Consider the following 13,581-nt stretch of genomic DNA (forward strand, 5'->3'; position numbering starts at 1 on the left):
CTGAAGATATCGTACGAAATAAAAGTTCAACGAGTTATTTTCAATGAGTCTTAAATAAATAAATAATCCGAATCATACAACCGAGAATTCCAAATTAGTAAACCACAATTAAATTCCCGAACATCTTTTAATTAAACAATTAACAATTATTTAATATAAATCAAAATCATTAGATCTACGATCTAACTCGAGATTATTAAACTCTAGAAAGCGATTGACTAACTCACGAGTTATATCGGGATCTACTCTTTTTCTGAATTCTCTAACTTCCGACTTCGATGCGTCCAATTACGCCGGCTGTTATTCGTCCAGACTCGATCTGTGAATGAGGTGTGAAATTCAGAAAACGAGCATCCAGTCAATTCATAATTCAAATTTAGACTCAAACTTTGAGATTCCAATTCTCGATCTCTCATTGAGACCCGAGAGATTTCCGAGACTCCGACCATAACCGAACCATAACTCAACAAACCATTAACAATTTTCAAATCAATCCGAAATCAAAATAACTAAATAACGAACATTATTTCCTTAAACATATATTCACCAATTTCAAACCCAAACGACACATAATGAAATTCTCAGATCCGGTTAAGATATTCACAATTCGATCGAACTACAATCAACGAGTGATTAAACTCAAGTCCGATCGGAACCAAAACGACCAACACAACAAGTCAGTCAACAAGTCAAAAACAAGACAACTTATCATATCGACATTCCAAGTCAAGACATTCAGCCAAAACACCCAACCGAACAGCCTCAGCTAAAACAAAAACCGGAACACTCGGCCAAGACATCAAACAAGTCAACATAAATTTTCCGAATCATCATCGAATGCAAAACGAACCACAATTTCCGACTCAACCATCAACAACAACATTTTCCGAGGCTCAGAAATAACGTCACAAAACACAAACAGCCATAACCATTCACACGGCCAAAACAAGTCACACGGGCAAAATAATTCACACGACCAACAAATTTGACACGGCGAAAACAACAAATTCCACACGGCCAAAACAACAAATGCAACCTAACCTCATCCAAAATCCAAAATTCATCACAACCTCATCATAATCCAAGCATAAAATCATACTAACACACATCAAAACCGAAATCCCCAAATTTCATACTGAAACCATAGTTTTTCCAATTTTCGGCCAAAATCAAAGAATTTCAAAGAAAACAACTTTCAATCCACAAATTCCAGTGATAATTAACATCAACCGAGCCCATACAATCCCAATAACACACCAATTTGAAAGTCCATGCTCGGAATCAAGATAATCCCAATTTTCAAACCATAAATCTAACCTCAAAATCAATTCCGGAGAAGAAAATTGCTCACCTTGCTTTCGTGATTTTCAAGCTTCCCGATGCTCTCTCTTCGTTTTTCCGGCGTTGTTTCTCGGTTAGCAAAAAAATATGCAAAAGGGGAACTAAAAGACGTTGATCTATGACCCCCACCAAAGAAGAAGGTCTTTAACAACAACAACAGAGGAAGGGGCAACCCCTCCCCCAAGAGATCAAGACCTGTTGAGGAAGGGGAAACAAGTTCCCCACCGACCATCACAAAACATAGAGTTGACTTCACAATGGGCGGCTCAAAGTTTTGCAACGGAACGGTCAACTCAATCAAAGAATATCAACGTCAATTAAGTAACCAGACCACCAGAATCAGAACAGAACAAGACGTTCAAATCTCGTTCTCCGAAAAAGAAGTCATATGGACAACCGATCCGCACGACGATGCACTCGTAATCACGATTGACGTGTCAAACTGTGAGGTCGCGAGAGTCCTAATCGATTGAGACAGCTCCATAGATCTTATCTTCAAAGATGCCCTGGCCATGATGGGAATCAGCAAAGATGAGATCAAAAGAGAACAAACACAATTGACGGGTTTCAATGGGTCAACTACTCCATCCTTAGGAATCGATTAGGACTCTCGCGACCTCACAGTTTGACACGTCAATCGTGATTACGAGTGCATCATCGTGCGGATCGGTTGTCCCTATGACTTCTTTTTCGGAGAACGAGATTTGAACGTCTTGTTCTGTTCTGATTCTGGTGGTCTGGTTACTTAATTGACGTTGATATTCTTTGATTGAGTTGACCGTTCCATTGCAAAACTTTGAGCCGCCCATTGTGAAGTCAACTCTATGTTTTGTGACGGTCGGTGGGGAACTTGGTTCCCCTTCCTCAACAGGTCTTGATCTCTTGGGGAAGGGGTTGCCCCTTCCTCTGTTGTTGTTGTTAAAGACCTTCTTCTTTGGTGGGGGTCATAGATCAACGTCTACCCTGGCCAGGATGGGAATCAGCAAAGATGAGATCAAAAGAGAACAAACCCAATTGACGGGTTTCAATTGGTCAACTACTCCATCCTTAGGAATGATCAGGTTGCTCGTAAAAACAAGTGGAATCAATAAAATAGTAGAATTCCAAGTATTAGACTGTCTCTCCCCCTAGAATATTATCATGGGAAGACCATGGATACATAGGAAGAGGGCTGTGCCCTCAATGTATTCGCTTCCCTATGCCTGAGGGGATAAAAGAGATCCGAGGCAATCAGGCGACCTCCCGCAGCTGCTATCTCACTAGCCACAAGCATTGCGCTAAAGCGGTTAAAGAAGAACAATAGCAATTAATGAACATGGAGTCGGCCGAGAGCGTTTCTGCACTAGAAGAACCCGACTCCCTTGATACGCCGAATACCGAGATAATAGTCCAAGTACAGTTCGATGGCTCTGATCCTTCCAAGTGTGTCGGAATCGGAACCAAGCTTAAAGGTGGTAATAGGCGAGAGCTTATCTGTTTCTTAAAACGAAACAAGTCCACCTTCGCTTGGTCAACCGAAGATATGCCAGGAATAAGCATCGACGTTACATCTCACCAACTTAACGTCGATCCCAATTTTAAACATGTAAAACAAAAAAGACGAAAGCTCGGTCCCGACAGGGCACGGGTTATCAACGACGAAGTCGAAACACTGCTCAGTGCAGATTCAATCCGCGAAGTAAAATATCCGTATTGGCTGGAAAACACTGTCGTCGTGAAGAAAAAAAATGGAAAATGGCGGGTATACGTTGATTTCACCGATTTGAATAAAGCATGACCCAAGGACAGCTTCCCGTTGCCTCATATCGACCAGCTAGTCGAAGCAACCGCGAGACATAAGATCATGTTGTTCATGGACGCATTCTCGGGATATGACCAAATCTTGATGCATCCAGACGACCAAGAAAAGATAGCTTTCATCACCGACCGAGGCACGTACTGCTACAAGGTCATGCCCTTTGGACTAAAAAACGCTGGCGCCACCTACCAAAGGCTAGTCAACAAAATGTTCAAGGAGAAGATAGGGAAAACGATGGAAGTGTATATCGACGAGATGCTCGTAAAGTCCCTAAGGGAAAACGACCATATAGGGCATTTGGAAGAATGTTTCGAGGTATTGAATAAGTACCAAATGAAACTCAATCCCACCAAATGTTCATTCGGAGTCTCATCCGGTAAATTCCTTGGATATTTAGTTACCTAATGAGGAATTGAGGCTAACCCGGATCAACTACACACCTTGTGAGAAATGCCTTCACCCCGTAATAGGCCTAAAGTTCAGAGGTTGACGGGACACATCGCTGCCCTCAACCGCTTCATCTCTCGGTCCACGGACAAATGTCTCCCTTTCTACCGGCTCCTTAAAGGGAACAAGAAGCTCGAATGGGACGACAAGTGCGAAGATGCGTTCAAAAGATTGAAAGAGTATCTATCGATGCCCCCGATCTTGGCGAAACCCGTTGCGGGGGAGCCGCTCTATCTGTACGTCTCAATATCTCAAGCGGCCGTTAGTGGAGTACTCGTCAGAGAAGAATAAGGGGACCAACGACCGATCTTCTATACAAGAAAGTCATTAGTCGACGCTGAAACTCGATATCCTGTTATGGAAAAGTTGGCCTTGGCCGTCGTTTCTACCGCGCGGAAACTTCGGCCATATTTCCAATCTCACACTATAATAGTAATGACATCGCATCCGCTTAGAAGTTTCCTAAACATCCCCAATCAATCGGGAAGGTTAACTAAGTGGGTCGTTGAACTGAGCGAATACGATATTGAGTACCGAATGAAGACATCCGCAAAATCGCAAGTTTTGGCGGACTTCATCATCGAACTCCCAAGGGAAGGCCCCGCCGTGACCGAAGTCGAAGGCTCCTGGACACTTAAAGTAGACAGGGCATCGTCAAAGCAAGGGGCATGAGTAGGAATACACCTGACGTCCTCTCACGGTGAGACTATAGAACAATCATGCAGGCTCGACCTCGTTGCATCAAACAATGAAGCCGAGTACGAAGCACTAATAGCCAGACTTAGGTTGGCCACTGCAGTCGGATCAAAGAAGGTGGAAGCTTTTTGCGATTCTCAACTCGTAGCAAACCAATACTCCGGGGAATACGAGACTAGGGATGAGCAAATGGAAGCTTACCTGAAAGTCGTAAAAGACCTTACAAAACATTTTGAAGAATTCTCCCTGACAAGGATCTCTCGAGGCGAGAATACTTCGGCCGACGCGTTGGCTGCCATGGCATCTACCTCGGATACGGACCTCAAAAGGGTTATACTAGTCGAAATAATCAAACAACCTTCCATTGCCATGACCAGTACCGCAGTCATAACAATAGAAGATGGGATTAGAGAGATGAAATATTGCATTACATCACGACTGATACGGTCCAATCCGATAAGATGGCAAAACCCAAACTCATGCTGAGAAGTGCGAGATTTTGCATCATAGATGGAAACCTGTTTAAGAGAAGCTTCGCAGGACCCTACCTCAAGTGCATCGAGATGGAGGAATCCAAGCGAATCCTGGAAGACGTGCACGAAGGAGAATGCGGAAATCACGCGGGCGGTCGAGCGCTCGCCATCAAAATAATGAGGCAAGGCTACTTTTGGCTGTAAGGACAAGTTTCTGCGTCACTCGTATTTGGAGATTTGGAAGTACATAACGAGTTTCCGTTGTTACAACTAAATTCTTGAGTGAATTATAATCCAATGGATTTATCGAATTAATTTTAAATATATTAAGGTTATGGAAATCTCGGAATAAATAAAGGAATTATCGAGTTTAACTCGATTAATAAATTAATCCCGAGGAAACATTCCGGAAATTAATTCCTAAGGACGAGAATTAATTCCGAGAAACCTTAAATATATTTAAATTATTCGAGAACGAACGAGAAAATTCTCGGTTCGAATCATATAATTATAATCCGTTTGGTGATGGATTTAATTAAATAATTATATGAAAAGGACGTGGTTGTAACAATTTTTAAGGGACCCATTTGAAAGAAAACAAGGAAAAGAGTTTGGATTGTGAATAAGATGTTTTTTTCCTAGCTTGCCACGTCATCTATGACTCATCTTCTTCACAAAGTGATAAGTATCACTTGGCCGAGTGAAGAAGAAAAGAATCGGCAACCAGGAAAAAATAAGAAAGGAAAAGAAGAGAAAAGAAGAAGCAGAAGAAAACTGAGCGGGAGAGAGAGAGAGCTCGGGGAAGAGAAAGGCCGAGAGAGAGCAGAAGAGAACGAGAGAGCGAGTGAGCGAGACTGGGGAAGGAGAACGCTCGGCCGAGAGCCATCGAGCCCGCGCGCGCATCCCAGCCGAGCAGAGCGCCGACGCCGCGAGTCACCAAGGACCGTCGCCGAGGAAAATCACGCTGGGAAAGAGAGAGAGAACCCTGGAGACTCTAAATCCATGAAAGAATTTGGGTAAGAAATCAAACCCGTTAATTGGTGATATCTAGGGTTTAAGATTGGGGGTTTTTCATGGTTTGAGGTTTGGAACGAGATTGATGATGATTATTTGTTTTGGGGTGATTTTGGATGAGTTGGATTTGAAATTTTTCCAGCCGTGTGTTTGTTTTGATTTTTGGACGAGATTGAGATTCCTCGGTTTTGGTTCTGGCCGTGTGACTGAGATTAGTTGTTTTGGGTTCTTTGGACGAGTTATTGTTATTGTTTGTGATATTGTTGCTGACTGTGTACGTGTAAGGTTGTTTTGAAGTTTTGTTAGAGTTAAGTCGTTTTCTTTTGTTGTGAGTTGTGTCGAGTGTTAGACTCGGTCTAGGTGGGCGGCACAGGCCTCGAGGCAGCGGTTCGGGACGGCGAGGGCGCTGTCCAAGAGTGTCGGAGCTGCTGCGCGAGTGACGACGGAGCGGGGCTGGTCAGCGAGGTTCATCGGCTCGGTTGGGACGAGCTGTTGGGCCGGGGACGGCAGCAACTTTGTGGCGGCTCTCGGGGGGCTGTTCATGGCTGTCGGGTTTCGTTCGGAGACTCACGAAGTCTCGGTTTAGTGTTAGAAAGTCGAGAAATTTCCCGAGTCTCGACTCGTGCTAGTGCGAACCTATAATTATTTTTGTTGGGTCGTTCTAGATTATGAGAGTTGCGATATAATATCAATATGTATGTTTTGTAATTAAGCTCGTTTAATATAAGTTAGTAAGAAAAATAAATTAATATGTATCGTTATTAAACTCGTTGATGATTCAATCAAATTATTTAGTATCCTCATTTGATTTACGTTTCAAAACCGAGTTCGACTATAAGTTCGACTCTTTTGATTTGGAAAACGAATATCAACGAGAAATGTTTTATTTACGTTCTCAAACGTTATAACTTGTCAATAAAAAGAGACGAGTCAAAAATATTTTCTAGAACATACTTGAAAAGTATCGTTTTGAGTTATTTTCATATAACTTCTGTATGCTATAGATTGTTAGTAAGAGTTTCTTTATACATTCTTTTCTTTTAGTTTCGACCTTCGGGAACCTATCCTAAGCAATGGGCTTTGTCCCGTCAAAAGAATAGGTGGTCGAATAGCGGGGCGTTTCTTAGCCTAGATCAGGGAAGTTGTTAAGGCCTTGTTCTTAGGCGTCGATTCTTTCCCGTCTCTGTTCTGTCATGTATTCCCTGATGTTTGTTTTTTTAGACGCTCTGAGTAGCGTGACTAGGAGGACGTTTTGAATACGTTCCTTATGAGCTTTCTTTTCAGTAGAAGTAGGTACATTAGTAGATCAATGGACGAGATACTGAGTATGCTCGATGTTCGATCTTTCTCTTCCATAGATACGTCCAGATTGCTATAAGGATTAGCAGGAGAAGCTTACGAGGACTGGGTTATACGTGAAGTTAAGAAGAACCCTTTTATCTGGAAGAGAAGATCTCAGGATTCGAAAGAATCGTTATCCGGGTAAGTGGATTATAGGCACCTACAATATCAAGAAATATTATATATATATATATATATATATATATATCTTTATATATATACATATATTGTACGTGCATTTTCTATATGCTTTCTAGTAAGCAAGAGTAAGATAAACCAAAAGACAATTCACTATCAAGATTAAGGGCTTTAAGCCGCTAACGAATTGGGAAACGGAATTAGTCCGGCTAACAAAAATGGCTAGAGGTAACTAGGAACCCGAGCCTTTGCTATGTGTTTAGTTAGCCACCTTCCAGAGATCCAGTCCTAGTGAACTGGATTATGAGAGACTGAAGTTAAGACTCGTATTCAAAAGTGAGAATATTATGATAGGATCTTTGGGAGTCGCATCTCAAGATCTTATAATTCACGAGTTAATAAGCGAAAAGAATATATGTTAAGATCGGGATTAAACCCGAATTAAGCAGTCTCTCATGTTAAGTTAATTAAAGAGAAAACATAGAGTGGTACCGCCTCCGACATATACCCCTTGTTAGCAGGTACCTATTATGCTTCGTGCTGGTACCACATGGGGATTAGGCAGGAGACTGTGCACCCTCCTGTCTGGCGCCAATAAGACATGTGTCGTGCGGATATCATTAAGGGATCCCGAGCAGGAAATGTATTGTATGATGGGAATTGCCGGGACCTAAGCTGGCATATTCTCAAGTAAGAGGAGTTACCGGGACCTAAGCTGGTAATTCCATAGATTTTGATGAAAGTATGTTATGATGTGAATCACCGGGACCTAAGCTGGTGAATTCTTAAGTAAGGGGAATATCTCGGGACCTAAGCTGAGTTATTCCTAAGTAAGATGAATCTATCGGGACCTAAGCCGATTGATTCTTAAGAAAGGTGGATTTATCGGGACCTAAGCCGATACTTCCGCAAGTTATGATAAGATATGAATTGCATGTTATGTATTGCTTATGTGTTATGTGCACGATGCATTAGTTATATAGATATCCGCTTACTGAGTCTTTCGACTCACAGTTATTATCTTGATATTGTAGATAAAGGCAAAGCTAAAGAAGATTAAGCAGAGCATCAGCAAAAGCCGGTAAGTAAGTAGGCGTGTGTATGTACGGCTGCCGACCTGTGGCTAAGTCAAGGGCGAATAAGTCTGTTTTGTTTTTAAAAGACGAGTCTTTTGTTTGTGAAGTTTTAAATAGTATGTTTTAAGAAAAACGAAAAATTCGCCCATATTTTTGAGACGTTTAAGTAAATATTTTAAAAGTTTTTCTAGAAAATGTTTTCCGGAAGCGCTTCCACCAAAGTTTTTATGAATTTTATCTATGTTAAGTAAGATACGGAAGATCTCTGCCGCGGCTCGCGGGCGAGCTAAGGCTCGCGGGTCGTGACATTGGCCGACTATGTTGGCAGATTGCGAGGCACACTTGCACCGCTGCAACCAATGCCAACACCATGCCCCTAACATAAAAAGACCCGCGGAAGAGTTGTCCTCTATCTCGGTGCCATACCCATTCTTGAAATGGTCCATGGACATCGTGGGACCAATGCGGATTGCCCCTGGCGGACAAAGATTTCTATTAATCTTAACAGATTATTTTTCAAAATGGGTAGAAGCAGGCGCCTTCGTCTTGATAAAAGATGTCGACATCACAGCATTCATCTGGAGAAATATAATCTGTCGACATGGAACTCCCCACGAGATCATAACGGACAACGGGTCACCGTTCATATAAAAAAAATTAAGAAACTTTTGCTTCCACAATAACATTGAATTGAGGATGTCAACACCACGATATCCTCAAGGGAATGGACACGCGGAAGCTACAAACAAGACCATAGTAGATTCCATGAGAAAAAGGCTCGACACGAAGAAAGGACGGTGGGCAGAAGAGCTACCTGGCGTGCTCTGGGCTTACCGAACTAGTCTGCGAAGGCCGACAACGGAAACCCCATTTACCCTGGTCCATGGAGTCGAATCAGTCATCCCAATCGAGCACCAAGTGCAAACCCTTAGGGTAATGCACGCGCCGGAGGATGAGTTCAAAAATAACGAATCGTTGTGCGATGCCTTGTACCTCGTAGAAGAAAAGCGGGACTCAGCCCTGATACGGCTATCCCACTATAGGCAATCCATTGCCAGATTCTACAATAAAGGCGTTAACGAAAGAAGATTTGATGAAGGAGATTTGGTCCTCCAAAAAACCTTCCAAAACACCCCTGAGGCTAACTCCGGGAAACTAGGTGCTAATTCGGAAGGCCCATATAGGGTCACCAAGGTTGTGCGTCCCGGAGTCTATGAACTCGAAACTCTGGACGGTGTCCCGACTTTGAGATCATGGAACGTCTCGAACCTAAAGAAATACTATTGCTGAAAGCAATAAGAATTGAACTATGACCGACTTGATCCCTGTATAAGGGTACGTAGGCAGCCTTTAAAAAGGCACAATCTCCACATAACGAAAACATACACTTCGCCTCGGACTCCGGACACCAGACTGAACTCACAGTGTATCCCATCTCGACTCAGGCGAGGTTCAAACACTCTCTTCGATATTCCACGTAACGCCCTAGCATGAGGTCGTCCCCTTGATAAAGTCGACCTCGCCCATGTCGTCCCAAGTGAAACATCTATAGATCTCGGCCATCTAAGAGACTTGACTACGAAACTCAAGCCTAAGTGAAACATTTTAGACGTCAGTCGACCTAAAAGACTTAGCAAAAATCACAACGCTCCGGCTAAGGGAAACATTTTAGATTTTTTACAATCTAAAAGACTTAGTGAATTATGAAGATACAACAAGATCATCTGACCTCGCCCTAAATTTGTAGGGGAAACGTTTTAGACACCGATAATCTAAAAGACTTAACCAAATTTAGGGGGATCTTAAGTCACTTCGGACCGTGATCAAGTGTCATTTTAGAGTATACTAAAGCAAAGTTGGGCGATTTGAATAACTTGGCAGTTTTGCGAACAATCACACATGCACAAGTTCTGGACGGAGTAATATAATTGACAAAAAAATAATAAATAATCAAATAAAGCATGATAAAGATAGGGGTACCGAAGCCACCTATAATTGTTCAAAATACTAGAAAAATTTCGCCCAAAACAAGCGGCCCAAAAACGAAACGGGAAAAATAGAAATATAGAAATAATTGCAAATTCATAAAACTTCTTGAAAATGGTGGGCTTGGACTCAGGACTGGCCGGGGGCGTCTTGCTCGGTTCGCTCCAAGTTCGGGGCTTCACATCCAGTACGCTCCGGGGTCAGGGTGAAGGGTTGATCCTCTTGAGCCTCTGGAATGGTGGCGAGAACCTCTTCGATTGAGTCTAGCATCGAGCTGTGCTCATCAAAGACAGGAACCTCAGGGTCAGTTGGAGCTTCGGTGGGTGAACTATCATTATACGGAGTAAAAGGAATATCCTCGACCTTTGGAATGGCGATGGTGGCGAGCTCCTGCTCGTATTCGGCGATGTCCGCCTCGGTATCCGCCAGTTTGCTCGACCAATCGGGGGCTGAATTGTTGATGACTTCGGTAATCAGCTCCTTGTTGCCCCGACACTGCTCCAACTTCTTCATAATCACGATAGCCTCATCAGTTTTTTCCCGCTGAGCGCGATACTTTAGTATCTGCTCCCGGTACTTCATCGACGAAGCTTTCTTCGCCGCCAGGACCACCTTATCTCTCTCGGCCTTGGCCGATCTCTTCAGTTTGGCGATATCCTCCCTCGCACTGGCGAGGTCCTTGTCATTGTTTTTTATCCGAGCCTTGGCCCCCGTAAGCTCTTTGTCGAGCGCACTTGAGTGAATGCCCCATTTGTCGATTACCTTTTTGCCCTTCTCAACTTGGGCCTCACTACCAGAAATATGGGATACAACTACATTTTTTTTTTAACTTCAGTTCAGCCTTTTAATGGAGTCTTTGAATACAGACTACGGTCACCTTTTTTTTGGTCTACTTTTCTCTACAGCTTATATAAGAAAGTAGTGGTTTTACTAAAAAAATTAAAAATGATCAAAATTTCACCATTTTAAAATGGAGGGAAATTTTCCAGAAAATTTTGGCACATTTACACTACAGTCAAAGGTGAAGATGGAGTTGTAATACTTAAAATATAAAAAAATTAACAAAATTTTACTATTTAAGTGTGGAGGGAAATTTCCCACTAATAATTTTGTTTAAGACCGTGTATGAAAACTTCAAATTTGACTAAGTATAGAAACAATGATATATTCACTAAGACAAATTGAATATTTTCTTTATTTTCTTTACTTCACCGTAAAAACATCAAAAAGAAAAAAAAAAGAAAAAGAAAGAGAGCTAGAGGGAGCGAGCCAGAGAGATTCCGAGAGTGAGAGCTAGAGAGAGCGAGCGAGTAAGTGAGGGTTGAGCGTCGCCGGACTTGTGTTGGTCAGATCTCGTCCTTCCTCTGTTCTTCGTCTTTCTTTTTCCTTCGTTCATCTTCGTTTCTTTAGTTGAATCGCGTCTAATCTTAGTCTATGGCTCCGTTTCATTTCTTTACAAGGTCTTGAGCGCGGATTTCTGGTTAAGGAGAGACAAAGAGTCCGTGGTTCATTCATTAATAAGAGGTAAGAGTTTCTATTTGAAAATTTCTTCTTTCTTTTAGTTCGATTTAGGTCTAGAAATTAGGGGTTTTTTATTTCTCTTGCTTGTTCTGTGATTTTCCGTGGTATATGGGTTGGATTGGGCTCGATTTGTTGTTGTTCTTGATCTGAAATTCTTTGAGTTAGGGTTCCTGAATTTTAATTGATTTTTTGGCCGAAAATTTGTAAAGAAATTGGGTTTTTTTTTAATGTAATTTAGCTTGAACCTGTTAATTGATTTTTGGGCCTTGGTTTTAAGAGTTGAATTGGAGTTTTTGCTTGGTCAATTTCAGATTTTATGTGAAATGAGATTTGATTTAGTCTCTTACATTTGTTTGCTTGTGTTTTGGATATATTTCATTATAAGTTCTGTCTGCTCCGCTCAGTAACGTTTCTGAATGAATATTGGTCCTGTTTTTTAGTGGTTTAGGTTGTGGATTTGATATTTGGAATATGAGATTGTCTTGAGTGTATGGAATTTTGGTTTGGTTTTGAAATTGTTTAGGTAAGGGATCAGATTTGAGATTGTGGTGTTGTTGTTAGACGAGTCGGAGACTCAATAGGATGTGAATAATGTAGGAATTACGAGATAGTTTACTTGGCTCGAACTTGTCCCTGTGTTGTTTGTTGTTGTTTTCTGTTTGGGACGGGGTAGGATCGGGTAGAACTTAAGAAAACCTGTAATAATCAAAAGCAATCTCAATTTTACTGTTGTATCTTTTTTCTGATTGTAAGATAATGAGTCTGATTGTGTATCTTTTTACTGCTGTAAGATAACAAAATCTTTTCCTCTTATTGTCAGGAGGAGTGCAAGAGATTGTGTCAGAGCATAAAATGTAAACTTATTAAATTAGAAGTCTGATCAAGTACTTTTGTTGGAAATTTGGTAGGATGATTTTTGTAAAATAAGCCACTTTCATTTTTCTTCATACTTAAACTAAGAATCCAATCAAATTGATTATTGTGTCTTAGCTCAAGCTTTTTACAGCCTTCTTTGCTTGTGTCTTTATAGTTGTACATCATATATCATTGATTATTGTCTTTATCCCTGTTCGTGTGTGTGTTTATGTGATGTGCGTGTGTGTTGCCTAACTATGCGGGTGTGTGTATTAGTTTATTTTATTTTTTTCAGACCCTTTGTCGAGCGATTGAGTTGCTATCCTGTGATCGAGCCACTGTCCCTGCTACCAAGCGCAAGGAAGCTGCTCAGAAGTAAATGAAAATTCCACCGAAGCAAACTCTCCAAATCACTGTATTTCGTTAGTGAGGGAATTCTCTGGTATCACTTTAAAACGATTTTGAGTGGCGGGCTTGAAAAATAAAATAAAAAACTATTTATAATGTTATGTCTTTTTATTTTTCTTTTAGTGTAAATTTTAGAATGTTAGGTGTCTCTGAGTGAGTTATGGAACCAGTTTTGGTTTTCAATAGGTTGAGAAATTGCATTAAGTTATTTTAATTAGTGGTTTGCTTTTTCCAATTGACTCAGTTATGTCTTGGTTGAATTCATTCCAATGGGCTTATTGAGTTTCTCAGCAAGTGATCTGATCCAGTTTTGGTGATGTTCAATGGGATGGGAAATCTAAATATGGTTGATTGTGTTTTGTGAAATTCCAATAGTGATACGCTAATTAAAGACCCAAAAGAAGTAATCTACTGATCTTTATTGCAAGTCTGTTAAATCAATGTCATTTGGTACTGGATTTTGTGAAGGCTTGTTTTGGTTTCTTTG

General features: G+C 41.3%; 1 protein-coding gene and 2 long non-coding RNA genes across 3 annotated transcripts; all 3 read left to right on the forward strand.

Annotated features, from left to right (window-relative positions):
- Positions 1 to 5,111: 5,111 nt before the first annotated feature.
- Positions 5,112 to 6,572, forward strand: LOC149397762 (uncharacterized). The gene is made up of 2 exons (XR_016297291.1): positions 5,112 to 5,771; positions 6,103 to 6,572. It is a non-coding gene; the product is annotated as an uncharacterized LOC149397762 (long non-coding RNA).
- A 2,448-nt stretch (positions 6,573 to 9,020) lies between these two features.
- Positions 9,021 to 9,614, forward strand: LOC149397763 (uncharacterized). Its single transcript, XM_089614343.1, has one exon. It carries the CDS (start codon positions 9,021 to 9,023, stop codon positions 9,612 to 9,614), a length of 594 nt encoding a protein of 197 aa, XP_089470469.1.
- A 1,785-nt stretch (positions 9,615 to 11,399) lies between these two features.
- On the forward strand, positions 11,400 to 12,710 carry LOC149397764 (uncharacterized). Its single transcript, XR_016297292.1, has 3 exons — positions 11,400 to 11,655; positions 11,771 to 11,834; positions 12,652 to 12,710. It is a non-coding gene; the product is annotated as an uncharacterized LOC149397764 (long non-coding RNA).
- The last annotated feature ends 871 nt before the right edge of the window (positions 12,711 to 13,581 follow it).

The sequence above is a fragment of the Urtica dioica genome, chromosome 5 (genome assembly GCF_054948205.1).
Source record: "Urtica dioica subsp. dioica isolate 48M chromosome 5, U.dioica_male_clone48M_v1_H2, whole genome shotgun sequence".
In the NCBI taxonomy this organism is placed as follows: Eukaryota; Viridiplantae; Streptophyta; class Magnoliopsida; order Rosales; family Urticaceae; genus Urtica; species Urtica dioica.

What these genes read in the sequence shown, in the direction of transcription:
- LOC149397763 (XM_089614343.1), top strand. Translation starts at nt 9,021, where the DNA reads ATGTCAACACCACGATATCCTCAAGGGAATGGACACGCGGAAGCTACA.